Source organism: Mirounga leonina, unplaced genomic scaffold, assembly GCF_011800145.1.
Source record: "Mirounga leonina isolate KUSES-001 unplaced genomic scaffold, KU_Mleo_1.0 Mir_129, whole genome shotgun sequence".
NCBI classification, from domain to species: domain Eukaryota; kingdom Metazoa; phylum Chordata; class Mammalia; order Carnivora; family Phocidae; genus Mirounga; species Mirounga leonina.
The window spans coordinates 69,949,249-69,962,556 of record NW_023270323.1 but is presented as its reverse complement, the minus strand read 5'-3'; the positions used below and the strand labels follow the sequence as shown (position 1 = coordinate 69,962,556).

At 44.4% G+C, this 13,308-nt stretch overlaps 1 protein-coding gene across 8 annotated transcripts in view; it reads left to right on the top strand.

Annotated features, from left to right (window-relative positions):
- CC2D2A (coiled-coil and C2 domain containing 2A) overlaps window positions 1-13,308 on the top strand; it is a 134,489-nt gene that overhangs the window by 56,206 nt on the left and 64,975 nt on the right. For all 8 annotated transcript variants that reach the window (XR_004679296.1, XM_035005275.1, XM_035005273.1 and 5 more), the window contains 5 exons: window positions 344-450; window positions 4,040-4,180; window positions 8,190-8,346; window positions 8,898-9,136; window positions 11,716-11,893. Coding sequence is in view for 7 of the 8 variants with exons in the window: in XM_035005275.1 (XP_034861166.1) it covers window positions 344-450; window positions 4,040-4,180; window positions 8,190-8,346; window positions 8,898-9,136; window positions 11,716-11,893 (822 nt within the window). In the remaining variant the exon portion in view is untranslated. The remainder of the gene's footprint in view (window positions 1-343; window positions 451-4,039; window positions 4,181-8,189; window positions 8,347-8,897; window positions 9,137-11,715; window positions 11,894-13,308) is intronic.

Genomic DNA, 13,308 nt, shown 5'->3' with positions numbered 1-13,308 from the left:
TATCCAGGACCCAGAAAGATCCACTGTTAGCCTTGAAAGAGACCTCATTTCTGAGACACACACATAAATGCAACACTTGTCATGATCACCTTAATGATCTGGGCTACAGAACAGGGATGAACATACCTTGTCCTTTATTATTCCTTTTCTTTTTTAAGAACAGAAGAAAGAGTTCTCTGTCAGAGTTCATTGTGGTGAAAGTGTGGGAACAGCAGGATGTTTGAGCACCCATTCACAGCTTTGTTGGCATCATTTTGCCCTGGCGGAGGGGGTGGTTCAAGGCACATAATTTGCTTAGGCGGTAGAGTCTCTAACTCAAAACTTGTATTCATCTTTTTTTAAGCTCCAAGCTCTAAGAAATGCAGTTCAGACAGAACTTAATCCAGCAAAACCTCATAAATCTCTTGATACAACCCAAAAAGCCATCAATGAGTATAAATCTGAAATTCGGTGAGTAGTCTGTAATTGTAACTCCTACCTTTTTTGTTCTCGTTAGATGTGTACTTGTTGAAAGCTTTTTTCAATTTTTCCAAATGCACTGAATATATGAGAAATTAAGCCAAATGAAGTAATGAGATATATCCATCTTATTAACATCAAATTTGAAGTCCAAGAAAAGAATGAGGATGTAGGATATTGTAACTTACTCTGCTGGTGTAAACAAACGTCGCTACAAGCCACCACTTTATTTTTTTTAAGATTTTATTTATTTATTTCACAGAGAGAGGAGTGAGAGGGAGAACACAAGCGGGGGGAGGGAGGGCGGGGAGGGAGAAGCAGGTTCCCCACTGAACAGGGAGCCCGATTCAGGGCTCGATCCTAGGATCCCGGGACCATGACCTGAGCTGAAGGCAGACACTTAATCGACTGAACCACCCAGGTGCCCCTACAGCCACCACTTTAGAGGGTAGCCTGACCATAGGCTAGCAAAGTGTGGAAAATGCCCATAAGCTGGGACCCAGAAAATTTTGTTTCCCGTGTGTGTACTCTAAGAGCTACATGCACGTGTGCACATGGAGACATGTAGTGTGTAAGGAATTCACAGCATCATTTACAAAAGTAAGGAGCTGGGAATGAGCCCATACCAGGATGAACACATCTGGTATAGTCTCTCTCTCTCTTTTTTTCTTTTTTTTTAGGATTTTATTTATTTATTTGACAGAGAGAGAGAGCAGGAACACGAGCAGGGGGAGTGGGAGAGGGAGAAGCAGGCTTCCCGCTGAGCAGGGAGCCCGACGCGGGGCTCGATCCCAGGACCCCGGGATCATGACCTGAGCCAAAGGCAGACGCTCAACGACTGAGCCACCCAGGCACCCCTATATATTTTATTTTTTTAAGGAATCATGTTGCATTTACCATCTCACAACTGGCTTTTCTATGTAAAATACATCTCAGACCTTTTCCTTTTATACTACATCTAGTTCTGCACCATTACTTATTTTTAAAGATTTATTTATTTTAGAGAGTGAACGTGTGCACAGGCAAGTGCCCACGAGCATGGGGAGGGGCAAAGGGAGAGAGAAGCGCAAGCAGACTCCCCTCTGAGCACAAAGCCAAACCCAGACCCGATCCCAAGACCCTGAGATCACGACCTGAGCCGACACTAAGAGTCGGATGCTTAGCCAGCTGTACCAGCCAGGCGCCCCTGTATCATTATTTAAAGGCTGACATAGAGATGTTATGTTCCCTGTTGATAGACATTTGTATTATTCCTATTTTTTATTATAGAAACTGCACTCTAATTGACATTCCTGTGTGCATGAGTATTTCCACAGAATGAATTCTTAGAACAGGAATTTATAAATCAAGGACTTTAAAGATTTTATTTATTTATTTGAGAGAGCATGAGAGGGGAGACAGTCAGAGGGTGAAGCAGACTCCCCGCTGAGCAGGGAGCCCGATGTGGGACTCGATCCCAGGACTCCAGGATCATGACCTGAGCCGAAGGCAGTCGCTTAACCAACTGAGCCACCCAGGCGCCCAAAAAATCAAGGACTTTAAATGTATACTTTTCTTTTTACAATCTAGCCTTGAGTTGGAAATTCCTCCAGCAAAGTGGAAATTAGTGATGTTGAGATACTGTCACTGTAAAAGTATGAAGAGTATGTTTTAAAAGGAAAATTCTTATTTATGCTTTAAAAAAAAAGCCCACAGTGCAGCCTCCTTGTGCAAATAATTTTTGCTTCAGCAAAAAGCCGTCCTGAATACAGTAGTGGTTTTATAGGGACTCGTATTTATCATCAGTATTTGAAAACTGGCAGAAATGTGTGAGAGATGGACAGACCATGCCGGCGGGGGGCAGGGGGGGGGGTGCCCCACAGACGGCAGACCCAGGGCGGTCTTTCCACTGCCCCTGGAAATGAACACCTCTGTGATCCAGCATTTCTGGCCCAGTAAGAGAGTGGGTTTTAGCCTTTTCCTGATATTTCACTATTGTTAAAACAAATCTAAGCAGATGGCCTGCTCCCGGCTGTCCCCTCACGTGGGCCCCGGCCTGCTGCTGACCAGAGTCCCTGGGAGCCCCCCGCCGGGCATCCGCGGGGTCCGTGGCAGGGTGCCGCTCACCTCAGCCCCCAGCACGTCAGTCATTCTCCATCTTATTTTCTGTAAATGGCGTCCTGACCGCATCGCTTGTCCCCCGAACTGGAACCGGCTATATAAGGAAGGAAGCATGGGTCTTCATGCAAGATAGGGGAGCACGGTATTTAACTCTCTCTACTGGTTCTTTACCCTCAGCCCTACTCAAACTTGAACAACTGAGACTATGACTCTAGATCCCCATCTAGCTACCACTTTCTCTCTGTATTTTCCTTCACAGCCAAACTTGTGGAAAACACTAGCATTCTTGCTGCTCTAGCCCCTTGCCTCCCCTTCACGGGAACCTCACTCACCCACCCACCTTTCCTTGGAGGCTGGTCTTGCCACAGGCCCGGGCACCTCCGCCTTGCTAAGCCCCTCCTGCTACCTGGCCTCTTGACGGCGAGAGGCACTGTCACCGGGGTGGCCTGGTGTGACCTATTTCTTCCCTCTCCTGCCCCCATCCTTCCCACCGTCCTTTGTCTACTTATTCTCCTCTGCCCAGATTCCCAGGATGCAAAGTTCCTCACAAGCTTTTTCTTTTTGTTTTCTTTGTTAACCTGCCTTTTCTCCTGAGATCCGAGTCTAGTCCTGTGGTTGGAAGGATCATCCGGAGGCCAGTGGCTCCCAGGGTTTCCCCTCTGGGGTGAAGCCCCCCTTCGACTCTCTGGAACCCCATCTGCACCAGGTTACCTGACTCCCTGAGCAAAACTGCCTTTTCCTTTTCTTCTTTAGCTCAGATGTCAAATTTTTCTTGCTAAGAGTTCTTTTTTAGCATTTCTGAGAAACTGTTTTCTCAGGTACTAAAAAAGGAAATAGAAAATATATCAGAAAGCCTTAAGGTGTCACACAACTCAGAAAAATAATTTTACATTGCAGTTTTTCAAAAGGAGGCAGGGGAGGCAGCTAAAGGCATAAGAGAAGAACAGACCACTTGATACTCACAGCTAGCATTGGTGGGCCACTTACCAGATGTCAGGCACCATTCTAGTAGGAAGTTTACAGATGAGGCATGGAGAAGTTAAGTTGTTAGCCCCAGGCCAGCTAGCAACTGGTAGAACCAGGACTGTAGAATCTGATTGCAACATCTGCGCCCTTAGCCACACGCCTTACTGCTTTGCAAGAAGGATGTTTCTTGGGGCGCCTGGGTGGCTCAGTCGGTTAAGCGTCTGCCTTCGGCTCAGGTCATGATCCCAGGGTCCTGGGCTCGAGCCCCACATCGGGCTCCCTGCTCGGCGGGAAGCCTGCTTCTCCCTCTCCCACTCCCCCTCCTTGTGTTCCTGCTCTCGCTCTCTCTCTCTGTCAAATAAATAAATAAAATCTTTAAAAAAAAAAGTTTCGTAGGTATCAAATTAAATATACAATCACTATAGCATTATTAGTTTCTTTTTTTAATTGCAAACCCATCTAAATAACTTTTTAATATATAATAATAATAATAATAACATATTCTACCTTCTAGGCAAACAAGAAAATTGCGTGATGCTGAACAAGAAAAAGATCGAACGTTGCTTAAAACGATCATAAAAGTTTGGAAGGAGATGAAATCCCTTCGAGAATTTCAGAGGTTTACGAATACACCCTTGAAACTTGTTTTGAGAAAGTAAGCTTTTTTTCAATAGTTGTTTTATGGGGCTATATCATGCAAAGAGAAAATGCATAAAACATAGATACGGCTTAAAAAATAATTATGAATAAATAATTAACAAGTAATAATAACAACTAAGAAAATGAATAAATGATGATGTAACCACTCCCCAGGTTAAGAAATAGGACATTACCAGTATCTGGGCAGCCCCCATGTTCCTAACCCCAACTACTGCCTCCTCCATCTCAGGAGTAACCATTTTCCAGATTTTTATGATCAGCATTTCCTTGTTTCTCCTTACAGGTTTGCCATCTATGTGTAATTCCTAAGAAAATGTGGTTTAATATTACCTGTATTTGATGTATCCACAAATGAAAGTAGGTTGTCTGTACTCTTTAGTGTATTCTTCACTACCATGTGAGATTCATTTACTTAATATCACATGGCTAGCTGAAGTTATTTACTTTGTTTATAATACTTCATTATATGAATATAACAAATTTGCCCATTTCGCTGTTGACAGACATTTGAGTTGATTCTGTTTTTCAGCTTACAGACAGCACTTCTCTAGGGATCCTTATACATGTCTTTTAAGCTACATGCTCCTGAGCTTTCCCAAAATATACCTGGAAGTGAAATTGTTGAGTCTTAAGGGATGGGCTTCTTTGATACTCACATGCCGAATCCAAACACTTTTCCAGAGTGGTTGTGCTGATTTATACTTTAACCAGTGCTCCCGTAGATCCCTATCACCCAAACCATCCATGTCACCTGCTATTGTCAGATGTTACACTTTCCTTGGCCTTATATTTCCCATTCATGAATTGGCCATTTTGATTTCCTCTGTCTGTTCAAGGCTTGTGTTGATTTTTGAACTGGACTGTTCGTCTTTGTTTCTTTTTCATAACTGGTAGGAATTTGGCGTATATCCTGGACAGGGGGCCTTTGTTGATGCACTCTCTAGTTGCCTCTTTACTCCCTTTTGCTGCTTTTTGATGACAGAAATTCTTAATTTTTTTTTGTCACTTTCTCTTTTTTTTTTATTTTTTTTATTCTTATGTTAATCCCCATACATTACATCATTAGTTTTAGATAAAGTGTTCCATGATTCATTGTTTGTGCATAACACCCAGTGCTCCATGCAGAATGTGCCCTCCTCAATACCCACCACCAGGCTAACCCATCCTCCCACCCCCCTCCCCTCTAGAACCCTCAATTTGTTTTTCAGAGTCCATCATCTCTCATGGTTCATCTACCTCTCCGATTTCCCCCCCTTCATTCTTCCCCTCCTGCTACCTTCTTCTTCTTTTTTTTTTTCTTAACATATATTGCATTATTTGTTTCAGAGGTACAGATTTGAGATTCAACAGTCTTGCACAATTCACAGCGCTTCCAGAGCACATACCCTCCCCAGTGTCTATCACCCAGTCACCCCATCCCTCCCACCCCACCCCCCACTCCAGCAACCCTCAGTTTGTTTCCTGCAATTAAGAATTCCTCATATCAGTGAGATCATATGATACATGTCTTTCTCTGTTTGACTTATTTCACTCAACATAATACCCTACAGTTCCATCCACGTCGTTGCAAATGGCAAGATCTCATTCCTTTTGATGGCTGCATAATATTCCATTGTATATATATATACCACATCTTCTTTATCCATTCGTCTGTCGATGGACATCTTGGCTCTTTCCATAGTTTGGCTATTGTGGACATTGCTGCTATAAACATCGGGGTGCACGTACCCTTTCGGATCCCTACTTTTGTATCTTTGGGGTAAATACCCAGTAGTGCAATTGCTGGATCATATGGTAGCTCTATTTTCAACTTTTTGAGGAACCTCCATACTGTTTTCCATGGTGGCTGCACCAGCTTGCATTCCCACCAACAGTGTAGGGGAGTTCCCCTTTCTCCGCATCCCCGCCAACATCTGTCGTTTCCTGACTTGTTAATTTTAGCCATTCTGACTGGTATGAGGTGGTATCTCATTGAGGTTTTGATTTGGATTTCCCTGATGCCGAGTGATATAGAGCACTTTTTCATGTGTCTGTTGGCCACAGAAATTCTTAATTTTAAACAGATAAAATATGTTCATCTTTTCTTTTACGATCGGTGCTTTCCGTATGCTGCTTTAAAAATCCTTCCCCTGAGTCTAGTAGATATTCTACTCTATTGTCTCTATAATCCTTATTCTTTTATCTTCCACATTCATCTTTAGTCCATTTGGAATCGATCTTTGTATGGTGTGGAGAAAGTATGCTTGCTACCTAATTCACTAGACTTTGATACATGACTAAGAGGACAGTTATCACAACAAAAGTATATTCTGTATATTAATTAAAGAGCATCTGTGCTGCTGGTTTTCATCCCTTCCTGATTGTTTCCTCAGAGTAAGTGTTGTGCTATACATCGACATGAAAAGTAATAAACGTGGGCAATTATCTGATACTTTGCTCTGAAGACAGCCATGTTTCAGCCAAAGATAGCTGCAGATGGTGATTTTCTTTTAGGGCTGTAATTTTCTTAAGACTTGGAAAACATCCTACCGTTCCCAGGACAAACACAAGATCATGCTTTATGAGGGCAGGGACCTGGTCACCATTGGATCTCTGGTCCCAAACAGAGCACCTGCCACTCAGGATCTGCTTAGTTAATATTAGCTGATGAAAAACAAATTCTGTCTGTCCCACAGAAACTGTGGGTGTCTCCCAGAAATTCCAGGGTTCCTGCTTCTGAATTCCATCTCCCAGGCTACCGCTCCCACCCAGAAGCAGAACATAAATATTTACCTGTTTTCTCTTTCCTTCCTTCAGTTTAGGATAAACTAAACTTTTAGGAAATTTGCCCTTAAGGTCACCTCTAGGTGAAACTTTTCATGATACTTAACACCCCTTCCTCCCATAAGTAGCTGCCTCCTAAATTCCTTTGGAGTGCCCTTCACACTCTTGATTCACCTAGCCACCTTATGATACAGCATAAATTTTTCCCTGCAAAAGTCATCAAATTTCCACTAGTTTATGGATGCCTCTGAATAACAGGGAACAAAGTGAATGGGTCTCTATATGTCAGAGATGGAGCATAATTTATGAGCCGGATTTCTCCGATGCCTATAAATTTCCAGTGCCACTGTGTTTCCAAAGTGATGTCTTCGTAGTATCCTGGAGCGCTGAGTCTGTGCCTTAGGGAACTGCTAATTGCTAAACCACCAGGGCCCACATGAATGTCAGCAAATCTGTGTCAACCTTAAAAGGAACAAGAACTTTAGGAGTAGAACCTGCAGGCCAGACGGCATTGATCACGGAAGCCCGGGCAATGAGCTGCAATGATCCCAAAGTGCTGGGGAGGAGGAGTTGGGTGTGGCGTGCCTGCCACCCCCTTCCAGAAGAATCACACACTGATTCACATACCACATTTGTCTAATCTTGGGTGGATTGGGCCACAGCACCTTTTGGGGCAGGAGATCTCCCAGCACTAATGTCCTACCGAGCACACTGCGGGAAACACGGCTTTGGGCTGGGCAGAGCTCCTCATAAAGTATCAGCAGAATCATCAAAGAAAAACTCAGATTGCCAATCCAAAGTCAGACTAGTAGTTTCGGGGGCTCAGAAGCAACATAATGAAGTGGTTCCTCAGAGACTTGCAGCACGAATAACTACGATGACACTCTACCCCTGCTGGTTGAGAATCTACAGGCGTTGGGTCTGTGTGCTCTGGATCACTCAGCTCAGGGGGGCATCGTTGCTTAACCGTAAGTAGCAATCTGTAGCTCATATTCCAGCTCCCTCCACTCACCAACTCTGTGTTCTTGGGCAAGTTACGTCATCTCTCTGTGCCCCAGTCTCCTTGCCTGTGAAATGCAGATGCTCGTAGTATCTCGGCCTCCCAGGGTTGAGAGCTAACAGTTACAAAGCTTTCAGACGAGGCCCTGTCACATAGCAAGCCCCATACAGGTGTTTGCTGTTATTATTACTCTGTTACTTAATTTCAAGAGATAACCAAGGTACTGTAAATTATTTTAAAGGGAAAAAGTTGACCAGAAAACAGACGAAGAAGCATATGAGGCAGAAATTCAAGCTGAGATAAGTGAGTTGTTGGAAGAGCTCATGGAAGAGTATGAACGGAAGATGGAAGGGTATAGAGCCTCATACCAGCAATGGAAAGCCTGGAAGAAAGCCCAGGTTTGTCAAGTCCCTCGGCCTTGAGCAGGGCTGACCTTGGGGACAGGAGGAGGGAAACTGGACAGGCCGACTGGGGCCCCTGCTGGCTCCACTCTGTCTCCCATTGAAGGTAGGGCATTGATGCTTCTGGGCTTCCCTGGGAAAATGATATAACTTTGTACCCATAACCCTGCAACATTGAATCCAAGCACAATAAGTAACAGATCAGGTAACCTGCAATAGCTGTGCCCACAAGCCTTACTTTATTTTCAAGATGTGTCCTTGGCCTTTAGAGCCCATATTAATGTTCACCAGAATGGCTAACATTTTTAAGCTCTTTCTAGGTCCCAGGCATTACCTCAGGTCAACAACCCTGGGAACAGCTTCCTGTGATTGTCCCCATTTTGCAGATGAGAAAACAAGGCGCAGAGAGATCAAGCGGCTGCCCGAGCGCACACAGCTGCTTGAGGCGGAGCTGGGTCGGCATCCGGGTCCATCTGGCTCTGAAGACTATGGTTGTAAGCAAAATTGCAAAATTTCTGTTTGACATAAGATTGCCTTTTACCCAACAGAGGGCCAAGAAGAAGAAAAAGAAGCAAGCTGTCGAAGAACATCCCGACGAGGAGATGGAGGAGCCGTATCCCGGGGAGGAGCCTGTGAAACCGGTCCCCCCGGAGGCCACCGATTGGGCACTGGTAGAGCAACAGGTGAGGGAGAGGGCAGCCCGGAGCAGGAGAAGGCCTGGGGAGCCCACGCTGGTGCCGGAGCTGAGCCTGGCGGGAAGCGTCACTCCCAACGAGCAGTGTCCCAGGTGAGCAGACGCCCCCTGCCTGGCACAGTGTGATCAGGAGAACCATGAACTCTGTAGATCGGTCTCAGATGGAACTACATGAACTTGTAGATGTTTGTCCGTATTTGGGTGATTTCAAATGGTTCCCCTACCTCGGGCATCCGCGGGGGCCACTCAGGAGCACGCTGAGGGAAGCTGCCTGTAGCAAGTGGTACCTGCATGGCTTTTGATTTAGAGCCTTTGTCTGTAACATCAGGGTATCTTCTCTCCACTGGTAGCACATTCTCTGCTCCCCAGCGCGGACATGCAGGTCTGTCCTTGGCCCTTGTGTTCAGCTGCCCCAGGGGGGGCTAGCTTCTCTCTTTGAAGGCCCCCAGAGAGCCTCCCAGAGGAACTGTGGATACCCCCAGTAGCCATCTGAAGCATATTCTCCGGATTTGATAGAAATACTCTTCTAGGGGCTCCTGGGTGGCTCGGTTGGTTGAGTGTCTGACTCTTGATTTAGGCTCATGTCATGATCTCAGTGTTATGAGATCGAGCCCCATGTTAGGCTCCGTGCTGGGCGTGGAGCCTACATAAGATTCTCTCTCCCTCTCCCTCTGCCCCTGCCACCCCACATGTGCTCTCTCTCTCTCTTTTTCTCTCTCTCTCTCAAAAAAAGAAATACATTTCTAGTCATTCATGTGATGCTTAAGAGAGAAACAGTCAGAAGCTTCACCTTATATACATACATCTATACATATAATAAATTCAGTCACCCTCAGAAATAATTAGGATGTGGGGATTCATTAGAATGTCCATATAAAACTTCCTACAACCTCTTCAGTTTCAAACTTATGTTAGTGTATCAATAATGTATTTTTTAACTCTGGCTTTTTTCTTGTGTCCTCCCAACCTCACAGCATTCAGATACTACACATAAATAAACTATTCCCCAGCACTGAATTAGCTATTTTCAAGACACAAATAGCATGCCATATAAAAAAAAAAAAAATCCAAAATATGTGATTACACTTTTTTTTTTGATTACGTGTTTTTTTAAAGGGAAAATTTGGGCTGGATTTGGCAGTCTTTTGTCATGAGTCTTGTTTTGACTGAGAATATATACCTCAGTCTTAAATTTCTTGGTTTTCACTGGGATTTGGGACTATAACCTAAGTTACCCCAAACCAGTGATCATGATCAACCCTTCTCATCAGACCATCATATAAGGGGGACCATGCAAAAGAAGGGGGCTTCTTAGGTCTGTTTGTAGCAGGATGCTACTGGGAAGAAACCATAAAACAACTCTGAGTCGAGTCTTTAGGTGTCTTGAATACTTCTTGAAATTTGGTGTTAAACTCCTTTATAGAAAAAAACAAGTTGAAGTCATTGGAGCGAGTCTATATCTGGGATGCGCCTAAATTACCGAGATGTAAAGAGTTAAAACTACCACCCAATTTAATGGGTACAAAATTTCTATTTGGGATTCTGAAAACATTCTGGAGAAGGATAGTGGAATAGATGCACAACATTGTGAATGTATTTAACGCCACTGAACTGTCCACTTAAAAATAGTTAAAATGGTATTATGATGTGTATGTCTCACTGAAATTTATTTTTTAAATTTTTTTAAAGATTATTTATTTATTTATTTATTTACTTGAGCGAGAGAGAGAGCACGAGCAGGGGGAGGGTCAGAGGGACAAGCAGATTATCCCCTGAGCTGGCAGCCCAACGTGGGGCTTGATCCCAGGACGCTGGGATCATGACCTGAGCTGAAGGCAGACACAACCCACTGGGCCACCCAGGCACCCCTGTCTCACTGTAATTTAAAAAAAAAAAAAGACGTCACCACCCAAAAAACCCTGAGTGTGCTTTGGATTTTATTTCATTTTTCTAAACGTTCCCTGTTCTTACCGAACTTGAGTCGCTATTGACTTAGCCAACAACTGGCACTCTGGGTGAGTATTTCTGAAAATATACACAATAAAATTAAAGACTACTCTTGGGGGTTTCACCTTTTTTTTAACTTCCTTGCTCTAAGAATGATACGCTTGCCAGGATATCTTTTTCTGGAATCCAAGTGGCCTTTTAAAAAAAAGAAACTGCTCTTAATCCCCTGCATCCAGTGAGTACTCACCATTGGAAAGTGTTAAAAAAAAAAAAAAAAAACTCGAATCTTGGAGAAGTGGATTTGACTTGTTACAATATACTATTACATTTTTAGGATAAAACATCCCACCCAAATATCCATCACCTCTGTCCCTTATGGATTGGATTCACTGTACTTACAGGACTATGTTTCCGTTTACTTAAAACTTTGGGGTGCAAACATAGGCTTCTTTGAAAACATTTAAGGACACCGTAATATAGTGAATGATGCTTGGACTGCAGTTCTTTGGTCCCTGGTGGACTTTTGAGTGCCTCTTTCTTAGTCTGTATCACAGTTTATTATATGAAGCTCCTCGAGACCCGTGGCTGTTTTGGTGTGACAAGAGCTCCGATGATCGGCAGAGTCGTCCCCAGTGTATCTTGTTCTGTTCAGTGTCCATTTGTCAGACTCTCCAGTTTTCCCTAGTAAACTACTCACCCCATCTGTGATCGGTCTCACTTTGCAGGGCAGAGGCCTTGCGAAGGGAGGATGTCAAGAGGCGCTCCATATATCTAAAGGTGATCTTCAACGACAAGGAAGTGTCCAGGACCGACAGTCGACCACTTGGGGCAGACTTCCGAGTTCACTTTGGACAGATTTTCAATTTGCAGATATTCAACTGGCCAGAGAGTTTAACGTTACAGGTATGCATTTTAATTATAGTCATTGTCCCAAGCATTTTTTTGGTGATCACAGGTATGAGTGGTTTTAGGATTTATTTATTTATTTTAGACAGAAAGAGAGAGAGAGAGAGTGTACAAGCAGGGGGAGGGGCAGGGGGAGGGGGGAGGGGAGGCAGACTCCCTACTGAGTGGGAAACCCACTGAGTGGGAAACATGGGGCTCGATCTCACAACCCTGAGATTATGACCTGAACCAAAACCAAGAGCCAGACGCTTAACCGACTGAGCCATCCAGGCGCTCCAGGTACAAGATGGTTTTAAGTCATCCATTGGCAACACTGGTGTCCTGATAGATTTTCAAGGTGAACAGAAGATCAGCTTCCTCTTGGGCACGTCTGTCCTTATGGTCTTGGCAGAAGGAGATCTGTTTCCTCCTCACCTCCTGAAAATGCTGGCCACGGCGCTCCAGTGTGTGCCTCGAGATGGGGAAGGGGGATGAGAGGCAGGGGGTCCCTGGTTTTTTTCTTTGGAGGAGTACTTCAATATCGCTGTCTGCCTGGATCCTAGCATGAAATACCTCAGAAATCAATACCGCCATCATCACAGGTGGCTATGATGGGGTGGCTACAGGTTATAGGATTCCCTCAAAATAAATATCACCTCTAATGTAAATCCCACCATTAGCAATATATTTATTTGTGCCTATTTAGCTTCCTAGGGCTGCCCCAATTAAGCTGCTCAAACTTAGTGGCTTAAAACAACAAATACTTATTCTTTCACAGCTCTGGAGGGCCTGAGGTCTGAAATCTAGGGGTCAGTAGGGCCATGCTCCCCCCAAAGCTCTAAAGGAGAATCCTTCCATGCCTCTGCCGATTCTGGTGGCCCTTGGCGTCCCTTGGCTTATAGCGTCACTCCAATCTGCTGCCATCTTCATATGGCCACCTCCCTGTCTCTATGTGTCCTTTTTTGTTTCTTACAAGGACATTCTCACTGGGCTTAGGCCAACCGCAATCCCGTGTGAGCTGATCTCGATGTTTAACTAATTACATCTATAAAGACCCTATTTCCAGATAAGGCCACATTCTGTGGTTCCAGGTAGACAGTAATTTTTAGAGGACACTATTTAATCCACTGCGGTGTCCAAGCTTGCTGTTCTAATGGTGAATCCTCTTCTATGATGCTAACAGAATTCTCTTTTATGATAGCCTGTTAACTACGGTTGCAAATACCTGGCACACATGCCTTTGCTTGCCATCCACTACCCACATAGTCTGCATCCACCATGTGTGCACAGATGTCTCGTTCCCATCCACCACCCTTGCAAGAAATGACTACTTGATCGTGTCTTTTTCCCCCACACTGAGGCTGGATAGGACTTCAGAATCCTTCTCAACCCTGTTGAGGCAGCCACTACCTATTGGTTGTAACTGACATTAG